Here is a 24994-nt window from a genome sequence, read left to right as displayed (position 1 = left end):
AGATTTTTAATGCTTCGTTTATATGCCAATTTGTTCATCTGTGTCATTTGCAAATAAGAAAATCAATAAAAAGTTCAAAAATAAAAACATAAATAAAGTTTGTTTTAGATATTTGGACTAGAAACAAGACAAAAACTCTTTTAAGTGAACGGTTGCACAATGCTGAAAATAATATTCGAAATGGTTGTTAAAAACTCAAAAACAATATACAATAGACAGACTTCCCTAAAGAAATACGTTACGTTAGCTATTTTTTAATATTATATACTTATGTAATGATCATGCTAATAAAACAGGCACTATATATCATATTAAATATAATTCAATCAAAAAAGTAGGTGTAAACCCAATGAATGACTCAAAATTCGTCAGATATTCAGACTCTGGCTGTTGTCTGGACTCCCACCATTAGGGTTTGTTTTCAGCTCTATGTTCCCCTTTAGCCAATAGCAGAACATCACCTACTGGGGAGGTGGGGCTAAGAATAGTGCGGCCTCATCTGATTGGTCAAATTTGGATAGAGAAGCTATGCATGAACGCACATAAATGAAATGTAATTTAATCAACTTTCTGTGACAGGGATACTGCGTATTCTATTATCACAATAAAGCTAATTTATCCATATACTGCGCAGCGCTATCTCTGATCACCATGGTAACAGCTGAAGTGTTTGTGTTTGTCAGATAAAGAGGTGTCGATTCTGCAGAGAGCGGCAGACATCGAGGGGAACAGCACTCGTCTGCTCGGGCTGGACGCTCAGGTGGAGAAACTCCGAGATGATATTCGCAATAAAGTCACCAGACTGAACATGTGCCAGGGCTGAGGAGAACACCACACACACACACACCACACACACACACACTCAACACAGCAAGAATACTATAGTCATTTATAGTAAACACTGTAGTGCTTTTGAACCATAATACAGACAAAATACTTATTCTGTTGTGGAGATTCCACAGTTGCTATAGTAACACACACAACAACTATAGTACTAGACCTGTTGTGGTGATTGTATAGTTGCTATGGTAACACAACAACAGCTATAGTGATTGTTCTGTTGTGATTCTACAGTTGCTATAGTAACACACACAACAACTATAGTACTTGACCTCTTGTGGCGATTCTACAGTTGCTATGGTAACACAACAACAACTATAATGGTTGTTCTGTTGTGATTGTATAGTTGCTATAGTAACACACACAACAACTATAGTACTTGACCTGTTGTGGTGATTGTATAGTTGCTATGGTAACACAACAACAACTATAGTGATTGTTCTGTTGTGATTCTACAGTTGCTATAGTAACACACAACAACTATAGTACTTGACCTGTTGTGGCGATTCTATAGTTGCTATGGTAACACAACAACAATAGTGATTGTTCTGTTGTGATTCTATAGTTGCTATAGTAACACACACAACAACTATCATGCTTGATCTGTTGTGGTGATTCTACAGTTGCTATGGTAACACAACTATACACATACACAAGTGAGGCAATACTGTAGTTTTCTTCAATTATAGGGTGTATTATACTACAGTACATCGCAGTTTACTGTAGTAAAAACTAAAGTACACTACAGTATTCATTACAGTTTATCAGTTGACTATAGTGAGTATTACAGTAAGCTGGAGCATTCATTAACAAAGAGGTAGTAAACATTACAGTACATACTGTATGATACACTTTACTGTAGTATGGTTCAAAAACACTAGTGTTTACTATGCATTACTGTAGTGTGTTTACATGAGGATCAACAGAAATAATAATAAAGTGTGTGAAGAGTGTGTGTTATGAAGAGACTTTCTGAAATGTGCTGTCATCAATAAAGATAATTACCTGACAATAACTGAAATGGTTTGAGGAAATAAAATATACATTATAGATGCAATGAAAAGAGTAATAAGGATCATTTAAGATGCATTTAAAACACTATTTAAATACATTTACAAAAGCTCAGAATTACTAAACATAAATGAGTTTATCATGCTCAAATGCACTTCAAAATATTATTAAATACTATAAAATGACAGAAATGATATGAAAGTAATATTAAATTCAAAATATTAAAATAATGCACAATACTGGTAAAACAAACATTTAACAAAATACTGATTATGGATATAAACTTGGGCGACGCAGGGTGGTCCGGTTTCCCCCACAGTCCAAACACATGCGGTACAGGTGAATTGGGTAGGCTAAATTGTCCGTAGTGTATGAGTGTGAGTGAGTGTGTATGGATGTTTCCCAGAGATGGGTTGCAGCTGGATGGGTATCCGCTATGTAAAACATATGCTGGATAAGTTGGCGGTTCATTACGCTGTGGCGACCCCTGAATAATAAAGGGACTAAGCTGAAGAGAATGAATGAATGAATGAATGAATATAAATGTACGAAAATAAAATCTAAATAAATATGATAATAAATAAAAAAAAATAAAAAAAATATTGAAAAGTGGAAGAAAATATAATAAAACTGACAAAACTCACAAATTACAAGAAAAACTAGAAATATAAAAGCTAACTGTAAACAAAAATACTGCAAAACGAACTGTTTATAGATTCATATTAAACAAACAACTACAAAATGTTATTTATTGCTATTTTAATTTATTTAGTGCAAAATTTACATTTTCACTCATCAAATTAGATCATTTCATTCATTCATTCATTCTCCATCGGTTAAATCCCTTTATTCATCAGGGGTCGCCACAGCGGAATGAACCACCAACTATTCTAGCATATGTTTTACATAGTGGATGCCCTTCCAGCTGCAACCCAGTACTGGGAAACACCCATACACACTCATTCTCACACACACACACACACACACACACACACACACACACACACACACACACACACACACACAACAGCCAATTTAGTTCATCAATCCCCCTACAGCTCATGTGTTTGGACTGTGGGAGAAACCGGAGCACCCGGAGGAAACCCACGCCAACACAGGGAGAACATGCAAACTCCACACAGAAACACCAACTGACCCAGCTGGGACTCAAACCAGCGACCTTCTTGCTGTGAGGAGACAGTGCTTAACCACTGAGCCAAACAGATAAAGTAATTTTAAAAGGAAAAGATTTCCTAGTAAAGCGCATTACCTCTGCAGGCTGGTGTGTCAATACTTTTATTGAAATGATTTGAATACAGACAAACATTAGCGTTTGTTTCTCTGGAGTACATCAGCGCTCTGTCACACACACACTGTGAATCCCTAAACCAGCCGTCAGCTGATCTTAATATCTGCACATATAAAAGATAAATATCCAGAACAGAAGCTCCAATATGAGTAATAAATACGAAAATAATCATCTTTAAACACAGTCCTCCGGCTCCTCTCGGAATAAAACCCCGCAGCCGTTCTCAGTATTACAGTGGCACATGTGATCCGCCTTCCCATGATGCTCGGCGACTGCTGGATGTGGAAAAAACAGACGGAGGATGAGAATAATCGGCCTGATCCTGAATTCCTCTGGATGTGAGATGCAGACGAGTGTGAGATTGGCACTCAGTCACAGCCGTGAGAGAAACACACACCTGAGAGATGGAGAACACACACACGTCATATTTTTACTTTCACTTTCACTTTTACAGACGCTCAAAAAAACCCACACCCACCTCATCTGACTGACAGCTGTCAATCACAGCTCAGAGTGTTACATCACACTGCAAACCCCGGTCTGCATAGAAAGGCCCCGCCCATCCGTCACTCTGTCAGACCTGAAACACACACACACACACACACACACACAGATGTTTTACAGAGATTAAAAGCTGAAATATAAGAGTATCTACAGACACGTTTTGTTGCATTAAGCTGTTTAAATGCATTAAAATGGCATGGAACAGTAAGAATCAGTTACAAATTGACTCACTGAATCAGTTCTGATCACTTGTCAGTTCAAATTGACTCTGAATCAATTCACTGACTCAAGAAAGTTGATGAACTGACTACATTTTTAATCAACTCTTTGAATTCATTAATTGAACTCAAAACACAGAATCGATTCAGTGACTCACAAAAGTTAATTCACTGAATCAAACAAACTAAACAATCTTTTGATATAACTGTTTGAATTCATTGATTAAAATCATTCAAGGAGTTGAATCAAAAATGTAACGGTTCAATTCAGTGAATGAACTTTTGTGAATCAATTCACTGGTTCATAAAGGCTGATTTACTGAATCAAACTTCTTGTTTCAACTATTTGAATTCATTGATTAAAATGGGTAACTAAATGAAGTGAACTCAAACACAATCAGTTCACTGAATGGTAAATGTTGATTCACTAAATCAAACTAACTGAATTAAATTTTTTAATCAACTCTTTGAATTAATTCATTGAACTGGGCAACTGAATGAGCTGAACTCAAACACAGAATCGATTCACGACTCAAAATTAATTAGCTGAATTAAATGAACTGAATTTAAAGTGGATATAACTCTGATTTCAATTATTAAAATGATTCAAAAAATTGAATCAAAACTGCAACTCGGTTCGATTCAGTGAATCAACTTTTATGAATCACTGATTTATATATAACTGATTCGCTGAATCGAACTTTTTGATTCAATTCTTTGAATTCATTAATTAAAATGGGCAACTGAATAAACTGAACTCAAACACAGTATCGATTCACTGACTCACAAAATTTGATTCACTGAATAAAACAAACTAACTGAATTTTTTTTTGATATAGCCAAATCATTGATCAAAATAATTCAAAGAGTTGAATCAAAAATGTAACTCAGATTAATTCAGTGAATCAACATTTATGAATCAATTCACTGATTCATAAAGGCTGATTCACTGAATGGAACTTTTTGATTCAACTCTTTGAATTCATTAATTAAAGCGGGCAACTGACTGAACTGAACTCAAACAGACTCAATTCACTGACTCTATTTATTATTCACTGAATAAATTCATTTACTCAAATGAGTTGTTTCATGTTCAACAAAGATGATTCACAGAAGTGAACAAACTAAATGATGTGACTCAATGATTTGTTCATTAAAATGATTCAATTTACTAAATTATGCGAAGTAATTAACAGAATAAAATATGGTTTTGGTGAATCCTTTAAAACACCCAAAGGCTTCACAGACTCAAATTAATTCATTTACTCAAATCAACTGTTTCATGTTCAAAACTCTGACTCAAATTTCACTGACTCAAATGAACAAACTAAACGAATCAAATGTGTTTCAGTACACTAAATAACACAGCTTTTATACTTGACTAAATTTGTTGTAAACAGTTGTAAAATCTGTGCTAAATAAATAAAACTGTCATTGGATGTTTACTATATTTTTCTTATATGTAACAAAAATGGTTTTATTTTTGACTAACTAAAGCATGATATTAATTACAAATACAGGTGATAATAATACAGTTTAGTGTTGTGTTGTACCTGTTAGCGGCGCAGGGCAGCTCAGATTCGGAGTGATACGCATGTTGACCCGTCTCGCAGATCACCAGTGCGTGCATCGGCTCACTGTTACAGGCCTTGAGTGGGCCACGCCCCCTACTGACATCAGCGTGAGGAGCCAGGCTCATGTGACTGCAGGACGGGTTCCCATTGGTGTCCAGCAGGTCAGGGGGTGGGCCGGGGGCGGAGACGTCCAGCACCTGTATGAGCGGTGTGGGAGCCGGTGGGGCGGCGTCAGCGTGGCTCTGCTGCAGACGCCGCATGTGACTGACAGCCACCGACGCATTGATGGCGCGCTGAAAAACCAAACACCAATCCTTTAAAGTAGTGACGAATTACATATAATCTGGATTACGTAATCAGATTCCAAATATCAAGTTCTTGTCACCATGTGGACACCTTGATGTCAAAAACGACATCAAAAAGCATTCAAAAATGCTAATACTAAAGTCAAACAGATCGAAAAACACATAGAAAATGCTAATCTATAAAATGTTAATGCTAATGTCAAACACATCAAAAAAGATAAAAAATGCTAATCTGAAAAAATGCTAATGCTAATGTCAAACACATAAAAAATTTAGAAAATGCGAATCTAAAAAAATGCTAATGCTAATGTCAAACACGTAAAAAATGCTACTTTATTGCGTTATAATAAAAGTAACCTAAATGTAATCCAAAAGTAGTCTGATTACACTTCCATAAAAGTAATCTAAATGTAATCCAAAGTAGTCTGATAACACTAGCAAAAAAGTAATCTAAATGTAATCCAAAAGTAGTCTTATTACACTACCATAAAAGTAATCAAAATATAATTCAAAAGTAGTCTGATTACACTACCATAAAAGTAATCTAAATGTAATCCAAAAGTAATCTGATAACACTAGCAACAAATTAATCTAAATGTAATCCAAAAGTAGTCTGATTACACTTTCAAAAACTAATCTAAATGTAATCCAAATGTAGTCAGATAACACTAGCAAAAAAGTAATCTAAATGTAATCCAAAAGTAGTCAGATTACACTACCATTAAAGTAATCTAAATGTAATCCAAAAGTCAGACTGTGTTACAATAAAAGACATTATATGTAATCCAAAAGTAGTCCGATTACACTACCATAAAAGTAATCTAAATCTAATCCAATAGTCAGATTACACTACCATAAAAGTAATCTAAATGTAATCCAAAAGTAATCCAATTACACAAACATAAGTAATCTAAATGTAGTCAGATAATGCTACCATAAAAAATCTAAACGTAATCCAAAAGAACTCAATTTACACCTCCATAAAAGTAATCTAAATGTAATCCAAAAGTAATCATTTTACATTACCCTAAATACGTAATCTAAGAGAATATACTACAGACTACTCATTTTGTTGTGTAACTTGTAATCAGTAAGTATAATCAATCATCCCGCTCACCTTCCACTTGGATTTGGCAAAGTTCTTCTGTATCTGCTCACAGACGGAGTGTATGATGTTGTCATTGTGTGCTGTGTCTCCAACAATCCTGAAGAGAGAAAACAAAGTCGATATAGAAATCAACTAAACTGATTCATCAATCTGCAAGCTTATTTACATGCTTTAATGCATCTTTGCAGTATTGATGCTCAATTATGTTTTTTATTGATCATGGCAGTAATAAATTATTCAGTCAAGTTAGTTTAATCTTCAATTCTGAAATTGAAAGTTCTCATGTTCATTTCTTTTGAAAACACAATATGATATTTTGAAAAATGTTGGAAAGCAGTAGCCATTGACTGCCATAGTATTTGCAATTCCTACTATAGAAATCAATGGCTAATGATTGATCAGAATCTAACTGAGAACATGTGTGTGTTTTGTGATCGTTTCTCACCATGGATGACTGAGCGCTTGTTCAGTGGTGTAGCGTTTGCTGGGGTTTTTCTCCAACATGTGCCTGATAAAGTCTTTCGCTGTAAAATAAATAAATAAAAACGTTTTTTTTTAAACAAAAAAACTAAAAAAAAAAACAAACAAAAAAAACAAATCACAAAGCGGTTTAGCATCTATGGAAGCCTGTTCCCGCCACTAAATAAAAAAATACAAAATTAATTGAAAAAAAAAAAAGTAAAAAAAAAAAAAAAAACTTAAAAAAACTTTAAAAAAATTAAAGTCAGAATTCTGAGTTATAAAGTCAGACCTAATAACTCGCAATTCTGACTTAATAACTCAGAATTCTGACTTTATAACTCAAAATTGCGACTTTATAACTCAGAATTCTGACTTAATTTATTTTTATTTATTTATTTATTTTTTTTACTTATTATTTTTTCCAATTAATTTTTTATGTTTTTTTTATTCAGTGGCGGGAACGGGCTTCCAAAAGAATCAGTCACAAAGAAACGAAAGAAGAAAAAACTATTTCAAAAGGGTCAACTGAGAAAACTGCAGAGAACGTATAACGAAGGTTTACAAAGTCTGGAGCGCTAAAGTTTGAAGTCACAATATTAAAGTCATGAAGTCTGTTGTTGTTAATGCTTATGTTTTAGCATACATGTAATACATGTTAGCATGTTTTAGAACATATTTTAGCATACAAGTAACATGCTGCTAATTGTTTTAGCACATTGTTAGCATGCTAAGACATGTTGTTACATAACCAGCTCTGAGCAGGATTCACTCAATGAAAGTCTAATGCTGGTTCACACCAAACGAGGAATCAAGTATTCATGCAATTAAATTACATGCAAATTAAATGCAAACATGCTAATAGAGGTGAATTATCACGACGTGAATGATGCGCAATGAGTTTGCTGTGAAAAGGCACAGCATTTGCCTCACGTCTACTGCGACAGTCTGAATAACTGAACTCAAGAGAGGAAAAACATTCTCTGGGTAAACCAGAGCCAGTGACCCAATGCTCTGCATATGGGGTCAATTTTATTGGTCATTTTAGTAAAGGTGTTTAGTTAGAAGAGATAAAGCACAATAAGTAAGATCAGTTTGAAGGTCCAACCCATGTTTGGTAGCTCTTTTAGGGTTGTTGGAGTTGTAGTATTTATTGTAACAACGGAGTCAAAGTGACAAAGGTCCAAACGCAGTTTATTTACAGTCAGGCAGGCAATGGTCAAAACAGGAGCAAACTGAAGCATTCAGGTAATCCAAAGTGTAGTCAGAAAAGCAGGAGAATAGTCGGGACAGGCAGTAAAATAACATAAAACAATAAACAAAGCAAAGGTCAAAAAACACGGTAGGCAGGACAAGGAAACACTTTCCTACAGATAAACAAGACTCAGCAAAGAGTGTGTGTGTGTGAATGAGGTTCATCATGGGCTTACATCTGTGTGTAATCAGGGGGAATCAGCAACTGGTGTGTGTGAGGTGCATGATGGGAGTTTCAGTTCATTAAAGTGGCTTATAAGCAGTGCTTCATTTGTAAATCAATAATTTCTGGAGCAAAACTAGCAAATAAAAGCTGCTGTGATCAACGCCAACTACACTTTTTCAATTTTGTGTGTACCCCCCACAACCCCCCACCCATAAACCTTTTGTTATGAATGAAAATGAACTGAGGCTTTGTCTGAAATGGCATACTTCCCTACTATATAGTACACTAAAAACAGTATGTGAGCCGAGTAGTGTGTCTGAATTCATAGTATTGTAAAAGCTGTATGTGTGAAACACCTGGATGACCGACTACTTTCTGAAGTGCACATACAGCAATTTACGCTATGCTATCCCATAATGCACCGTGAGAGAATTCATGAATGGGAGTAAATGGAGACCAACTGACGCGAGCAAGTCTTGTGATCATGACAAAATGGTGGATGCAGTATGTCTAAGTTCCATTCACACTAACATTTATAATATAAGGACCCACATTTCTAATGGTCATGTAGTCAACTCAAATTCTCCATACTGCAGTAGTATGCAGTTTCAGACGCAGCCTGAGAAATTGATAAAATTGATAAACAATGAAACTATGTAGTATATCCAGTGTTAATGATGTTGTACTGCATTGGTCGGGCTCTAGATGGCAGTAATGTGTTTGTTTCTCACTTACCGGACTCGGAGATGTCGTCCCAGTACGGCGAGTGAAACGCATACTCTGCCTTCATGATTTTGGAGAACAGACGTGTTTCATTCTCCTCATAGAACGGCGGGTATCCGCTCAACCTGAGGACACACATGATTAGATGAGGACAAAAACAGAACGGGATCCTCACAGCAGTGTTCATAATGTCCAGAGACTCACAGAATGTAGGTGATGACTCCGATTGACCAGCAGTCTACAGCTTTACTGTAGGGTTTCTGAGCCAGAACCTCCGGCGCTGACGACAAACAACAGAGTCTATATTTTATAAGGAGACTCGGACTGACCGGTGTTAGTAAAACACATCATGTTGCTGTTTTATCAAGCAGTTTCGCAGCTCGGTCTTTCAGTTCAATCAAAAACACAACTCTGCATGTCTTGTGAAAGATCCCATGAAAGTAATGGGGTTAATATGAGAGGAGTCAGAATTATTCACCCTCATGTGAATTATTCTTCCAAATATTTCCCAAATGATGTTGAACAGATTCAGGAATTTCTCACAGTATTACCTCTAATATTTGTTCTTCTGGAGAAAGTCTTATTTGTTTTATTTCAGCTAGAATAAAAGCAGTTTAATAGTTTTAAAGGCATTTTAAGGTCAATATTATTAGCCCCTTCAGCAATATTAGTGTTGGATTGTCTCCAGAATAAACCACTGTTATACAATGACTTGCCTAATTACCCTAACTTTACCCTAATTACCCTAGTGAAGCCTTTAAATGTCACTTTAAGCTGAATACTAGTGTCTTGAAGAATATCTAGTCTAATATTATGTGCTGTCATCATGATGAAGAGAAAATAAATCAGTTATTAGAGACGAGTTATTAACACTATTATGATTAGAAATGTGTTAAAGAAATCAGATATTGGGAAAAAATATACAGGAGGGCCAATTGTTCTGACTTCAACTGTATAAATATTATATACACACACACACACACACACACACACACAAAAAAAAATAAACACACATACCAACATATCCCGGCGTCCCGCAGGCGGTGGACATCACACCATGGTCAGACATCTTGGACAAGCCGAAGTCACTGATCATGATCTTGGCGTTTTCATCTGGACTGTAGTACAGCAGGTTCTCTGGCTACACACACACACACACACACACACACATGCGCACACACACACACAGTCATGGAGATTAATAACATTATTGGATTGTAGACTGCTTTCACACCTGCCTCATTTAGTTCGGACAAAAAGGACCAGAACATGCAGACCAAACAAGCGTACGAGAGCTGCTGGGAGATGGAAGAGGTGGGGTCCTTACGCTTTCAGACGAAGCCTTGAGCATTCGATTTGTTTGTGGTGCAATGTAATGTGTGTATTTATATAGCGCATTTATCATGTATGGCCATACACCCACAGCGGGGTGGGGGGGGGGTCTCTACACACCACCACCAGTGTGCAGCTCCACTTGGATGATGCTCCGGCTGCCACAGGACAACAGCGCCAGTGCTTCACCACACACCAGCTATAGGTGGAGGAGAGACAGTGATAGAGCCATTTCAGTGGATGGGGATGATTGGGAGGCCATATTGGGGAGGGCTGATGGACACCGGGGTTACACCCCTACTCTTTACCAGAAGAGCCATGAGATTATTAATGAGCAGAGAGTCAGGACCGCTCATCTGAAAGACTGCGCTCACTGACATTATAGAGCCCCCTTCACTATACTGGGGCATTAGGACTCACATAGACCGCAGGTTGAGCGCCCTCTGCTGGCCACACTAACACCACTGCCAACAGCAGCCTAGTGTTCCCATGTGGTCTCCCATACAGGTACTGACCAGGCTCAGCTCTGCTCTTGAGCTGCAGGGTGATATGGCTGTGGCTGTGAGAATGTAAACCGACCCTCGACCCGACCCAAATTTAAAGCTAACATTTAAATAATATAAAATCATAAGCTGATTAAAATATTAACCTCAGCTAATTATCATCTGCAACTCTGTGGATTATACAGATGAATCGTGGCAGCACTAGCTCAGAGCAGTCGGTCTGGTGCCAAACAGAACCAAAAGGATTATTCTACAGGTGGTTTGTCCAGCCCACTCACTTGTGTGACAAACCCCCTGTAGAAAACACACTCGTTCATCTCTCTGACACTTTAACCCACACTTGCACCAGTTTCTGCACCAGACACTTTCAAACACTCACTCCATATCTCAATAAAATACTGTTCATCTATGAAGTGTGCCTCACACAGGTGAGTGGGCTGGACAAACCACCTGAAGAAACACTCTTCTCTCTATAAAAACACTCCCCCTTCTTAAGCTGCGCTCACACTGGACTTTTCTCCCCATAGACTTCCATTGATCCGCACGCAAATGCGTCAGAACGGAAACGCAAGCTCGTGCGCCCCTTTTCGCAGCGCCGTACGACCCAATTTTGCATACTCAAACTTGAGTGTGACCGCGGCATCACTCTGGCTCTTAATTCTCTGAGCACTATCAGTTCCTCTGTATAATCAGCACTAGCTGTGTGTATGGCCGTCTCGCTGAATGCCTCCTCAACTGTAATTGTCTTTGGACAGAAGCGTCTGCTAAATGACTACATGTAAACGCTACGATCTATGATGTTCACCCTTGGTTTGCACCAAAGTAAGCGCACTACAGGTGTGAACGCACCCTCAAACTCACAGTAGTGGATCCCTCTTACTCACCTTCAGGTCTCGGTGGACGATGCTGTTCTGGTGCAGGTAGGAAACGGCCTCCAGGACCTGATTGATCACACGGCTGGCGTCTTTCTCTGTGTAAACTCCTCGATCCAGAATACGGTCAAAGAGCTCTCCTCCTGACACCCTTCACACACACACACACACACACACACACACACACACACACACACACACACACACACACACACACACACACACACACACACACACACACACACACGATCAACAGAAGATCTCCAGGAGTGTGTTTATAGTGAGTTTATACTACAACCCCATATCAGAATAAGCTGTTACAGTATTGAAAAGGCAAATGAATAGTAGTGATTTCTAAATGTACTTTGACTTGTATTTCATAACTGAACTAAACTTTACCCAAACCTCATCAGCTTTGACACTAAAGCCTAGACTGTAAATGAAGCTGAACTGAACTGTGTGTATGTTGAGGTGTAATTAAACACTTACAGCTCCATCACCAGGTAATAATGCGTCCTGGTTTCATAGAAATCCTCCAGACCCACGACATTACTGTGCTTTATCCTGAAACAGACACCGTTTATTAGAGGAGTTATAGATTTGTTATGCGCTGAATTAAACACATTCATCGCACTCTACTGCAAATCAAACACAAGCTTTTCTTGCTTCCAGTTTCGGTCTTGATTATACTTTATAGTAGTAGTTTATACTTTGTGATTTTGTTAGTGTTTATTTGATCAGTGTGTGGTATTTATGATTATCTCTGGTGATGTGTGTGTGTGATATTGCTTCCAATAAATGATTAAAATCATTCATTCGAAGTAAGTCTCCAATAACGATTCACTGATTAAAATGATTCATTCAGAGCGAGTCTCCAATAACGATTCACTGATTTAAATGATTCATTTAGAGTGAGTTTCCAATAACGATTCACTGATTTAAATGATTCATTTAGAGTGAGTTTCCAGTAAATGATTCACTGATTAAATTGATTCATTTAGAGTGAGTCAGTTAAATGATTCACTGATTAAAAAGATTCATTCAGAGCGCTTTCCAATAACGATTCAATGATTAAAATGATTCATTCAGAGTGAGTCTGCAATAAACGATTCACTGATTAAATTGATTCATCCAGATTGAGTTTCCAACAAACGATTCACTGATTAAACAGATTCATTTAGAGTGAGTCTCAGTTAAATTATTCACTGATTAAAAAGATTCATTCAGAGTGAGTTTCCAGTAAACGATTCACTGATTAAACAGATCCATTTAGAGTGAGTCTCCAATAAACGATTCACTGATTAAAAAGATTCATTCAGAGTGAGTTTCCAATAATTGATTCACTAATTAAACAGATCCATTTAGAGTGAGTCTCAGTTAAATTATTCACTGATTAAAAAGATTCATTCAGAGTGAGTTTCCAATAATTGATTCACTAATTAAACAGATCCATTTAGAGTGAGTCTCAGTTAAATTATTCACTGATTAAAAAGATTCATTCAGAGTGAGTTTCCAGTAAACGATTCACTGATTAAAATGATTCATTTGAAGTGAGTCTCTGTTTAATGATTTACTGATTAAAATTATTCATTTAGAGTGAGTCTCTAAAAAACGATTCGCTGATTAAAATGATTCACTCATGAGTGAGTCTCCAATAAACGATTTACTGATTAAAATGATTCATTCAGAATGAGTTTCCAATAAACTATACACTGATTAAAATGATTAATTCAGAGTCTCCAATAAATGATTCACTGATTAAAATGATTCATTTAGAGTGAGTCTCTAAAAAACGGTTCGCTGATTAAAATGATTCATTCAGAGTCTCCAATAAACGATTTACTGATTAAAATGATTCATTCAGAATGAGTTTCCAATAAACTATACACTGATTAAAATGATTCATTCAGAGTCTCCAATAAATTATTCACTGATTAAAATGATTCATTCAGAGTGAGTCTACAATAAACAATTCACTGATTAAAATGATTGAATGTTTGTGTGTGTGATACTGCGTTTATTTGATCAGTGTGTGTATTTCTGGTGGCGTTTATGGCTTGTTGTGCTGTAGTGCAGTGTTTCCCAACCCTGTTCCTGAAGGCACACTAACAGCACATATGTATTATATTATCTGACCCATTCCCTTCAGCGTTTGGAGTCTCTTCTGATGTTCTGCTGAGCTGATTCAGGTGTGTTTGATTAGGTTGAAAATGTGGACTGTTGCTGTGCCTTCAGGAACAGGCTTGGGAAACATAATGATATTGTGTTTATTTGAGCTGTGTGTGTGTGTGTGTGTGTGTGTGTGTTGTGGTCAGGGTTGTCCTCTACCTCTTCAGCACTTGTATCTCGTTCTCCAGGTTGGAGTGATGCAGCTGTTTTTTCTTCACACACTTCAGGGCGTAGAAATTGCCGCTCTTTCTCTCCCTCACCAGGTAGACCTCAGAGAACGAGCCGCTGAGAAAACAAGAGATCCACGTTTGACACACAAACATCTCTGAATCTGCTCTGAGTGTGTGCAGATCTGAACGCTGGAGCCGTGCTGGACGCTTCACTGTGCTTTTACCGCACTACTCTAATCTGCTGCATAATCATATGTCGGAATAGTTGGTGGTTCATTCCGCTGTGGTGACCCCTGATAAATAAGGGACTAAGCCGAAGGAAAATGAATAAATGAATGAATGATCGATTCACTGATTCAAATGATCTATTCAGAGTGAGTTCCCAGTAAATGATTCACTGATTCAAATGATACATTCAGAGTGAGTTTCAAGAAAATGATTCACTGATTCAAATGGTACATTCAGGGTGAGTTTCTAGAAAATCATTCACTGATTCAAGCGATCTGTTCAGAGTGATTCACTGATTCAAATGACAAACCCAGAGTGACTTTCAGGTAAATAATTCACTGATTTAAGTAATCTATTCAGAGTGAGTTCCCAGTAATGATTCACTGATTCAAATGAAACATTCAGAGTGAGTTTCTAGCAAATGATTCACTGATTCAAGCGATCTGTTCGGAGTGATTTCTAGCAAATGATTCACTGATTCAAATGACACACCCAGAGTGACTTTCAGGTAAATGATTCACTGATTCAAGTGATCTATTCAGAGTGAGTTCCCAGTAAATGATTCACTGATTCAAATGATACATTCAGAGTGAGTTTCGAGCAAATGATTCACTGATTCAAGCGATCTGTTCAGAGTGATTTCTAGCAAATGATTCACTGATTCAAATGATCCATTCAGAGTGAGTTCCCAGTAAATTATTCACAGATTCAAATGATCCATTCATAGTGAGTTTCAGGTACATGATTCAGTGACTTCAGTGATCATGAGCCATTCAGAGTAAGTTTGTAGTAAATGATTCGCTGATTCAAATGATCTATTAACAGTGAATGTCAAGTAAATGACTCACTGATTCAAATCATCCATTCAGAGTGAGTTTCTAGTAAATGATTCACTGATTCAAATGATCCATTCAGAGTGAGTTTTCAGGCAAATGATTCACTGATTCAAATGATCTATTCTAAGTGAGTTTTCAGTAAAGGATTCACTGATTCAAATGATCAGTTCAGAGTGAGTTTTCAGGTAAATGACTCACTAATTCAAATGATGGTAAATGATTCACTAATTCAAACAATCCGATCAAAGTTAGTCTCCAGTGAATGATTCACTGATTCAAATGATCATTTTAGAGTCACTCTCCAATAAACGATTCACTGATTTAAACTGTCCATTTAGAGTGAGTCTCCTATAAATGATTCACTGATTCAAATGAACCCTTGAGAGTGAATGTTTTCCCTTGAATAATTATGTGCTTCTGTGCTAATATTCAGTGAGTACTAATATATTTATTACTCAAGTAAACTAAAAGTCAAATACTTTTGTACTTTGAGTGCAGTAATATTGATTTTATACTTCTGCTGGAGTGATATTTTACCATGGTATCTTTACTTTTGCGCACTTTAATGTCAGCTAATCTACAAGCACACGGCTGTGAGCGTGTGTGTGTGTGTGCGTGCGCACGCGTGTGTGTCCAGAGAGCACTTGAACCCACTTTGTCTGTCTATCTTCAGCTGTACCACGAATAACTGTCCCAGCAGGAGGATTAGAGCGTTATATAAGTCAAACACTGTCGCCCCTCATGACGGATAATTACCCACAATGCCTTTAATCCAGAACATGCTAGCAGCGTCCCAGAAGACCACGACAACAACAACAGACACACACAAACAATTCAGCCGTTTATTTCTGTCCCGTTTTCAATCTGCAGTTTATTTCTGTAGAGTTTTAGTTTGTGAACATGTTTATCTTCAGTTTTGATGTATTTAGTTTGACTTTAATTACTAGTTACTGTAATTAGATTACTTTTGCGTTTAAAAAAGTAATGTAATGGATTACTTTCATTTATTACAGGTCATTTAATTACTCAGCTTAGTCCCTTCATTAATCAGGGGTCACCACAGCAGAATGAACCGACAACTATTCCAGCTTATGTTTTACGCAGCCCTTCCAGCTGCAACCCAGTACTGGGAAACACCCATCCACTCTCAATCACACACATACACTACGGCCAATTTAGCTTACCCAATTCACCTATAGCGCATGTGTTTGGACTGTGGGGGAAACCGGAGCACCCGGAGGAAACCCACACCAACATGGGGAGAACATGCAAACACCAACTGACCCAGCTGAGACTCGAACCAGCGACCTTCTTAATATGAGACGATTGTGCTACCCACTGCGCCACCGTGACGCCGTGATTTAATTAGTCACTGTTAATATTCTTGCTTTAAATAGTGTATATAAAGTCAACAGTTGTGTATAAATCACTACAGAAGAGCAGATTAGTGTATACTTTGCTAAATAATTAAAAAAGAACATTTATTATTTATTACGAAAGTTGCGTACGACAACATTCATTCATTTATTTTCCTTCATCTTAGTCCCTCATTTATCAGGGGTCGCCACAGCAGAATGAACCGCCAACTTTTTTAAATACATTTTTTACCTAAAGAAGGTTTTATTTGTTACTACACATTTAATAAGCAATGAATTTTAAACAAATTATGATGTATATGAAATAAAATGTTGAGACTTTTAAATGTTTTGTGTTTTGATACACGTGTTGTTTAAATTAGGTGTTCATTTTTAAAGACCAAAACTAAAAGGTACCATTTGCCACAGTTTTATATTATCTAATCACTGAAATGTATGTGGGTGGCAAGGTGGCTCAGTGATTAGCACTGTCGCCTCACAGCAAGAAGCTCCCGGCTGGGTCAGTTGGTGTTTCTGTGTGGAGTTTGCATGTTCTCCCTGTGTTGGTGTGGGTTTCCTCCAGGTGCTCCGGTTTCCCCCACAGTCCAAACACATGTGCTATAGGGGAACTGATCAACTAAACTGGCCGTAGTGTATGAGTGTGTGTGAATGAGTGTGTATGGGTGTTTCCCAGAACTGGGTAGCAGCTGAAAGGGCATCCGCTGTGTAAAACATACACTGGAATAGTTGGCGGTTCATTCCGCTGTGGCGCTCCTTGATGAATAAAGAGATTAAGCCGAAGAAAAATGAATTTTAATATATATGTAGATTAGTATTTAGGCAAGTAATTAAAGTACTTTTTGAGTAACTAATAAACTTTCAGGTGAAGTAATCCGAAAAGTAATTTAAGTACAATTGTAATGATGTAATTAATTAGTAACTCATTAAAGACTCTGAAACAAGCATTTACTTTGGCGAATTTTTATTTTATTTCAATTCGTTTGAAATAAACTTAAAAAAAAAGAATTGTAATAAATTAATAATTTTTATTAACATATTAATAAAAAGAATCGTTTATTTTCAAGTCGCTGATGCTCGTTTTGTTTAGTTTTTTTTTTATTGCGAATCTTTTCTTTTATTTTGGGTATCGAATTTAATTTCAATACTTTTACTCTAAAATAATTTTAGACTTTGTTTTCATTTATTAAAATAACCGCACAAGCCTGGCACGTTCTCAGAACAGCAGAGATTATCACAGATTCGAGATGTATGAAGCTTATTAGCATATTAGGTATGACTGATCGAGTCACTGTTAACAATCAATTATGAATATTTAATCATGCTGTCATCCACATGTGGGCAGACACCAATAATGGCACATCAATGTACAGTTATGAATGATGAATTAGTAATTAACAATAACAAGTTTGTAAATTTGGGTCATTTTGCAAATATCCGTCAGATCTTGAAGTCTCTCTGAGACCCACTTTTCCCCCTGCAGTACACCTTGTTTAACCCACCTACATCAGTAATCCTGTTATTAACTAGTGTCAGGATGTTCTCTGATGTCTGTGTGTCAATCACCTGCAGATGAAGATTGACAGCAGAGAGAGAGAGAGGGGGGGGGAGAGAAAGAGAGAGAGAGAGAGAGAGAGAGAGAGAGAGAGAGAGAGAGAGAGAGAGGGAGAGAGGGAGAGAGAGAGAGAGAGAGAGAGAGAGAACCCACTAATGCAGACACGGTCGACAGGCTACTGGAAAAAAATGTGAAGTGCCATCAAAAGACTCACGCATGACATATAATGCATTATAATGTCTCGTATAGCTTCATAATGTCTATAAATATTTCACTTCTTTATTTCCCAGCATGCATTGCAAAGCATTTGTATCACCTTGTGCTATATCATAACACCTTACTATGTAGAGGCTTTCATACATCTGAAATAAACTTAAGATGCTTATTGTAATCATTCGTAACACTGCAAAAGGTGTCATGAGTTGACATTTACATTTGACATGTCATAACACTTCACAAAGCCTCATAAAGCCTCAGTAGATTTTACAAAGCTATCGACTCCTTAAAAATACCCATAACATTTCAGCTTCATAACCATTTATAAAGTTTATAATGCCTTTTAAAGCTTCATAACGTTTTGGAATGTTGTATAAGGCTTCACAACACTTAATAATGCTACATAAACATTCTGAACTTCTCAACCTTTAAAACAATGCATAATGCTTCTTAACCATTCATAAACTGTCCTTATAGAGCCTCTTAAAGCTCTAAAAGCAAATGCCTGATAACGATTCATAACCCATCATTATGATAAGCACTCATAATGACTCATAAAGCTTCACAGAATTTTGGAACAAAGCCTGATGCTAACACTACACTGAGCATCATAATGTCCTAGAAAGCTATTAGCTTATAGTGGCTCATGCTGAATTTCATAAAGCTTCATAACCCTTCATCAAGTGTCTTAAAAGCTTATAGCACCTAATAAAGCTTTATGAAATATTGGAACAGTATATAATGGTTCATAAAGCTTCATAAAACATCTCGTTATGATTCATTAAGGCTTATTTCAGTGCAACCTTTCAAAGCTTTCTAATATTTTGCAATGCCTCATAGTGCTTCATTACACTTCTTAAATTGTTGTGTGAGTTTCTTGACCTTTAAAGATTCAGGGCATTTTGGAAGACTTTATAATGCATCATAAGATCACATCCTTTATTTTAATAACACTTCACAGTGCCTAGTAATAGAACATCTAAAGCTTTATAACATTATGGAATGCAGGTAATGATTCATAATATTCATAATTCAAAACATTTTTAAAAGCTTCATGACACCTCATAACACTTTATAGCTGTTCATAAAGAATCCTAAAACATAATAGTGCATCTTAAAGCTTCAGAGTCTAAAAGAGAGTGAGTCCATTACATTTTGGAATGATTATAATGATTTAGAACTGACTCAAAAAGCTTCACAATACCTCATAATACTTCATAGCTGCTCATTAGGGTCTTAAGAGATAACAGAGCATCTTAAAGCTTCATAACATGTTGGATTGTTTGTAATGATTCATAACTCATAACCTTTTAAAAATCTTCATAGTTCTTCATTATGCTTTATAGCTGTTCATAAAGAGGTAATAGTTCACCTTAACGGTTCATAACATTTTGTAACTCTTGTAATAAGTTGAGAACTGATTAAAAAGCTTCATAGCACCCAATAATACTTCACAGCTGTTTATAAAGTGATGCGTGATATCAGTGCCTCTAAAGCTTTATAACATTTTTGAACACTTGTAATGATTCATAACTCGTATCATTTCAAAAAGCTTCATAGCACAAATATTTCATAGCTATATTTCATAGCTCAAAATATTTTATAGCCATTCATAGTGGTCCCTATAAAAACCCCCACGTTTTAAAGCTTCATAACATTTTGGAATGCTTGTAATGATCATGAAATTGAGCAAAAAAGCTTCATAACACCTCAAAATTCTTCATGGCTGTTCATAAAGGGTCCTGGGAGAAAATATGGCCTCTAAAGCTTCATTCCATTTTGAAGCGGTTGTAATAATTCAGAACTGATTTTAAAAAGCTACATAGCACCTCATAAGGCTTCATAGCTGTTCATAAAGGGTCCTAAGAGAAAAAAGTGCTTTTAAAGCTTCATTACATTTTGGAGTGGTCAATGATTCAGAACTGATTTTAAAAAGCTACATAGCACCTCATAAGGCTTAATAACTGTTCATAAAGGGTCCTAAGAGAAAACAGTGTCTCTAAAGCTTCATTACATTTTTGGAGCGATTGTAATGATCTAGCACTGATTTTTAAAAGCTACATAGCACCTCATAATGCTTCATAGCTATTCATAAAGTGTCTTAAAAGATAATAGTGCCTATAAAGCTTCATTACATTTCGGAATGCTTCTAATGATTCATAACTCTTAAAATTTCAAAAACTGTATAGCAGCTAATACGGTGTATAATTCTTCATAACATTTTAGATGCTTTAGAAATGTCATTATACTTCATAACGCTCATCACTGGTATTTCTCAATAGCAGCAGGAGGATGAAGGGCTTCATTGATAAAAATACCGCCTGGTCCTCAATCCGTTAATCTGTGTCTCAGGCTCAGATTAACAGCGCTGTCTAACGCATGTGTCTCCTTTGAGATAAACCTGCTAATCCTGTAAGAGTGCTCAACCTCGCAAAAACACCTTCATGAGCGCCAAAACCGACTTCTGACTCAGCAGACTCACAGAGCATTCAGAGCGCCTCAGAAAATCAGCATCTGATACTCACGAGCCCAGAACCTCCTTGAAGTCAAAGATCTCCTTGATGTTGTTGGTGCTTTTCTTCCATGTGCAATTGATCTCCTTCCGACCCATCGTGGCTCAGGTTATTGACAAACTGACTCCTGCTGAAAATACACATGATATATGTTAGGGCTGTGCAATATGACGATATATATCGTATGGACGAAATAAAGTGTATCGATTCACATTACGCTCTATCGTTTATCTGTGGTGTCACAAAATACATTGTTTGCCCTCATAAAATCCCCATAATGTTTCATAGCTGTTCATAAAGGGTCAAAAGAGTTAACAGTGCATCTTAATAGTTCAAAAAATTTGTAAAGCGTGTAATGATTCCGAACTGATTCAAGAAAGCTTCATAATTCCTTATAATGCATTATAGCTGTTCATAAAGGGTTATAAGAGTTAATCGTGCATCTTAACTGTTCATAATACTTTGTAATGCTTGTAATTATTCAGAACTAATTCAAAAAAGCTATATAGCTCCTCATAATGCTTCATAGCTGTTCATAAAGGGTTCAATGAGACAATAGTGCATCTTTGTGTTTCATAATATTTTGCAGTGTTTGTAATGACTCAGAACTGACTTTAAAAAGCTTCATAGCACATTATAATACTTCATAACTGTTCATAAAGGCCATTAGAGGTAACAGTGCATAACATTTTGCAGTGCTTATAATATTCAGAACTGATTCAAAAAAGCTTCACAGCTCCTCATAATGATTCACAGCTGTCTATAAAGGGTCCTAAAAGGTTCATAACATTTTGTAATGCTTGTAATGATTCAGAACTGATTAAAAAAAGCTTCATAGCACCTCATAATAACTCATAGCAGTAAATAAAAGGTTGAAAGATATAATAGTGAATCTTAGCAGTTCAGAACAGTTTGTAATGCTTGCAATGTTTCAGAACTGATCCAAAAAAGCTTCATAATTCCTCGTAATGCTTTATAGCTGTTCATAAAATTTCCTTAGACATAATAGTGCATCATAATGCTACATAACATTCTGTAACACTTTTAATGACTCAGAAGTGTTTAAAAAAAAGCTTCATAGCACCTCATAATGCTTCATAGATGTTCATAAAGGGACATTAGAGATAATAGTGCATCTTAAATGGTTCATACCTTTTTGTAACACTTGTAATGATTCATAACTGATTAAAAAAGCTTCATAGTTCCTCATAATGCTTCGTAGCTGTTCATAAAAGGCCCTTGAAGATAATAGCGTATCTTAACAGCTCATAATATCTTGGAACACTTGTAATCATAACCAATTCAAAAAAGCTTCATAGCAGCTCATAATGCTTTACAGCTGTTCATAAAGGGTCATAAGAGTTAATAGTGAATCTTGACAGCTCGTAACATTTTGTAACACTTGAAATGATTTTAAAAAGCTTCATAACACCCCATAATGCTTTATAGCTGTTCATAAAGGGTTGTAAGAGATACAATTTTAATCAAACATTTCCCTGAAGTTCTAAATGAAGTGACAAATATTAACACATATAAATGAGCAGACTTTACAACGTAAAAAAGAAACACTTTTACATGTGTTCAAATATATATATATATATATATATATATATATATATATATATATATATATATATATATATATATATATATATATATATATATATATATATAAACTATTAACTGATTGAATTTACAGAAATTGTACTATATTGTGATATACATCATTATCAAGATGAGATTTTGATCACATCACCCAGCCCCTAATATCAATCATATTCACTCATATGATGATGAGACTTACATAAAGCATCATCTCTGCTTTCATAATAATCCTCCAGGATCTGAGCCATTGCCTCACTCTTATATAAAGGTGAAGGTCACGCTCGGTCACTCTAATCGATGCGTTTCTGAGAACACTTTTAATCTCTGACCTGTGATCTCTCTATGTAGGTTACTGCAATTAACTACACTGAACAAACCACCACAATCACATTATGAACATTAAAACTGACCTTCATACCAAATGACTTCAATTCAAATGTTCTGTATTAACAAGCAAACATTGACTGAGTAATATCTCACTTTAAATCATGGGTTAATTTCAGTAATATACATGATTAAAAGAAAGGTGAATGCAATATGAACAAAATAACATATATTTTTCTAATAGCATTAAGACAAGTGTTTTATCAATTTATAACATTAATAATCAATATTGCTTTACTTGAAATAGTAGAAAACTGAAAACACAGAAATACAGAAAACTGCACATCTGAATATTCGATAACACTTTACAATAAAGTTGTAGTAGTTAATGTATTTACCAGCATGAACAAACAATACATTCATTACAGTATTTATTCACCATTATTAACGTTAGTCAATGAAAATGACGTCAATTGTTAGTTCATGCTAATTTACAGTGCATTACCTAAGGTTAACAAGCACTTTAAGTACGAATTAGTAAATGTTGAACAATGATTATTAGTAAATGCTGTAGAAATATTGTACATTCTCAGTTACAGTACATTAATAACCAAATGTAAATTGAGATTTAATACTTTAACTACATAATTAATGTGTAATAGCGTTTACTATCGTTTAGCGTGGTCGCTTACATTAACTTTACCACAGAAACACCGAGTTTAGAATAAACGGAAACAGTTTAAAGCGCGGCAAAGTCTAGAAGGGATACAGCTGCGGATACAATATAGCACTTTCATTTATTTATTTTACTGTACAACAATAATTAATATTTTTACATTACTGTGAGGGTTGGGTTTGGGGTTAAGGTAGAGGTAGATTTTAATAAAACAAAATTTACTGGGTGATTTAATAAATAACATGAATAATACTCGGTTTTACTACTGTTTTAACATTACTGTGATGGGTTGTGGTAAGGGTAGACGTTAATAAAATACAACTGAATGCGTAAATAAATGACTATTATAAATAATACTCGGTATTATTAATGTTTTACATTATTTTGAGGGTTGGGGTTAGGGTAGACTTTAATAAAATGCATTTTAATTGACGACTTGATAAATAATTCTCCTTAAACTAGAAACCGCTCCTACATAAACCATCATAAACTGTTAGTGATATTGATGTTATTAATTATGAACACTAGAGATTAATAATGAGGTCTTCTTACCTGAAGTGGAGCTCTGGAGATCTGGAGTATCTGCTCAGCATGTACCTGGACACCCGAGCTGGAGGGGCGGGGCCGAGGAGCGTGACGTCAACCGCGATCATCCGACAGCCAATCACATTGACCTACCCTTGCAAGAAATACTGCATTGCAAATATGCAGTTTCATTAAACAAGCACCGAAACTGTGTTTAAACGCTATTTTCAGCTTTAAAAATAAGAAAGCAGCTAAAACTAATCAAGACTTGTACTTTGATAAATATTCTGAATTATTTTTTAGTTCCTTTTCGTTTTTCCTCTTTCTTTCTTTACTTTTATACCTGTGTTACACTATTTTGAATTAAATATTTATTTCTCTTATTGTAAAAAAGCCATCTCTGTTTTATATAGAAATACAAATACAAATATGCAGTTTCATGATGCTAAATATGCTTACGAGTACTATTATGAGGACTAACTCACACGCAGAACTTGCTTTATGCTTTGCACATGCAGCCGATTTGAATAAATAATACAAAAATTTTAAATCAACAAAATATGATATGAAACACCCTATTTTATACATTACATCACCTGAAAAAAACAAGTCAAAATGTCATAAAC

General features: G+C 35.9%; 2 protein-coding genes across 2 annotated transcripts in view; one reads left to right on the top strand and one right to left on the bottom strand.

Annotated features, from left to right (window-relative positions):
• lamb3 (laminin subunit beta 3) overlaps window positions 1-1855 on the top strand; it is a 29090-nt gene extending 27235 nt beyond the window's left edge. The window contains exon 22 of the mRNA XM_056447642.1: window positions 684-1855. Coding sequence (XP_056303617.1) covers window positions 684-823 — 140 coding nt within the window. The 3' untranslated portion in view covers window positions 824-1855. The remainder of the gene's footprint in view (window positions 1-683) is intronic.
• A 1240-nt stretch (window positions 1856-3095) lies between these two features.
• camk1ga (calcium/calmodulin-dependent protein kinase IGa) lies at window positions 3096-24620 on the bottom strand. The gene is made up of 13 exons (XM_056448480.1): window positions 24396-24620; window positions 21251-21365; window positions 14507-14632; window positions 12668-12742; window positions 12191-12329; window positions 10489-10612; window positions 9676-9751; window positions 9484-9596; window positions 7315-7393; window positions 6879-6966; window positions 5436-5749; window positions 3639-3740; window positions 3096-3557 (listed from the first exon to the last, which is right to left on the bottom strand). The coding sequence occupies exons 2-12, from the start codon at window positions 21334-21336 to the stop codon at window positions 3677-3679; spliced, it is 1284 nt and encodes a 427-aa protein (XP_056304455.1). The 5' UTR covers window positions 21337-21365; window positions 24396-24620; the 3' UTR covers window positions 3096-3557; window positions 3639-3676.
• Window positions 24621-24994: the final 374 nt, after the last annotated feature.

This window comes from Danio aesculapii, chromosome 22 (assembly GCF_903798145.1).
Source record: "Danio aesculapii chromosome 22, fDanAes4.1, whole genome shotgun sequence".
NCBI classification, from domain to species: Eukaryota; Metazoa; Chordata; class Actinopteri; order Cypriniformes; family Danionidae; genus Danio; species Danio aesculapii.
The sequence above is the reverse complement of the archived record's forward strand: the minus strand, read 5'-3'. Positions and strand labels throughout refer to the sequence as shown.

Coding starts and splice junctions, on each gene's coding strand:
- camk1ga (XM_056448480.1), bottom strand. CDS start 21,336: ATGGGTCGGAAGGAGATCAATTGCACATGGAAGAAAAGCACCAACAAC. Junction 12,743..14,506: donor GAGATACAAGTGCTGAAGAG/GTAGAGGACAAC, acceptor TGTCTGTTTCAG/GATAAAGCACAGTAATGTCG. Junction 9,597..9,675: donor GGAGTCATCACCTACATTCT/GTGAGTCTCTGG, acceptor GTGTGTCCTCAG/GTTGAGCGGATACCCGCCGT.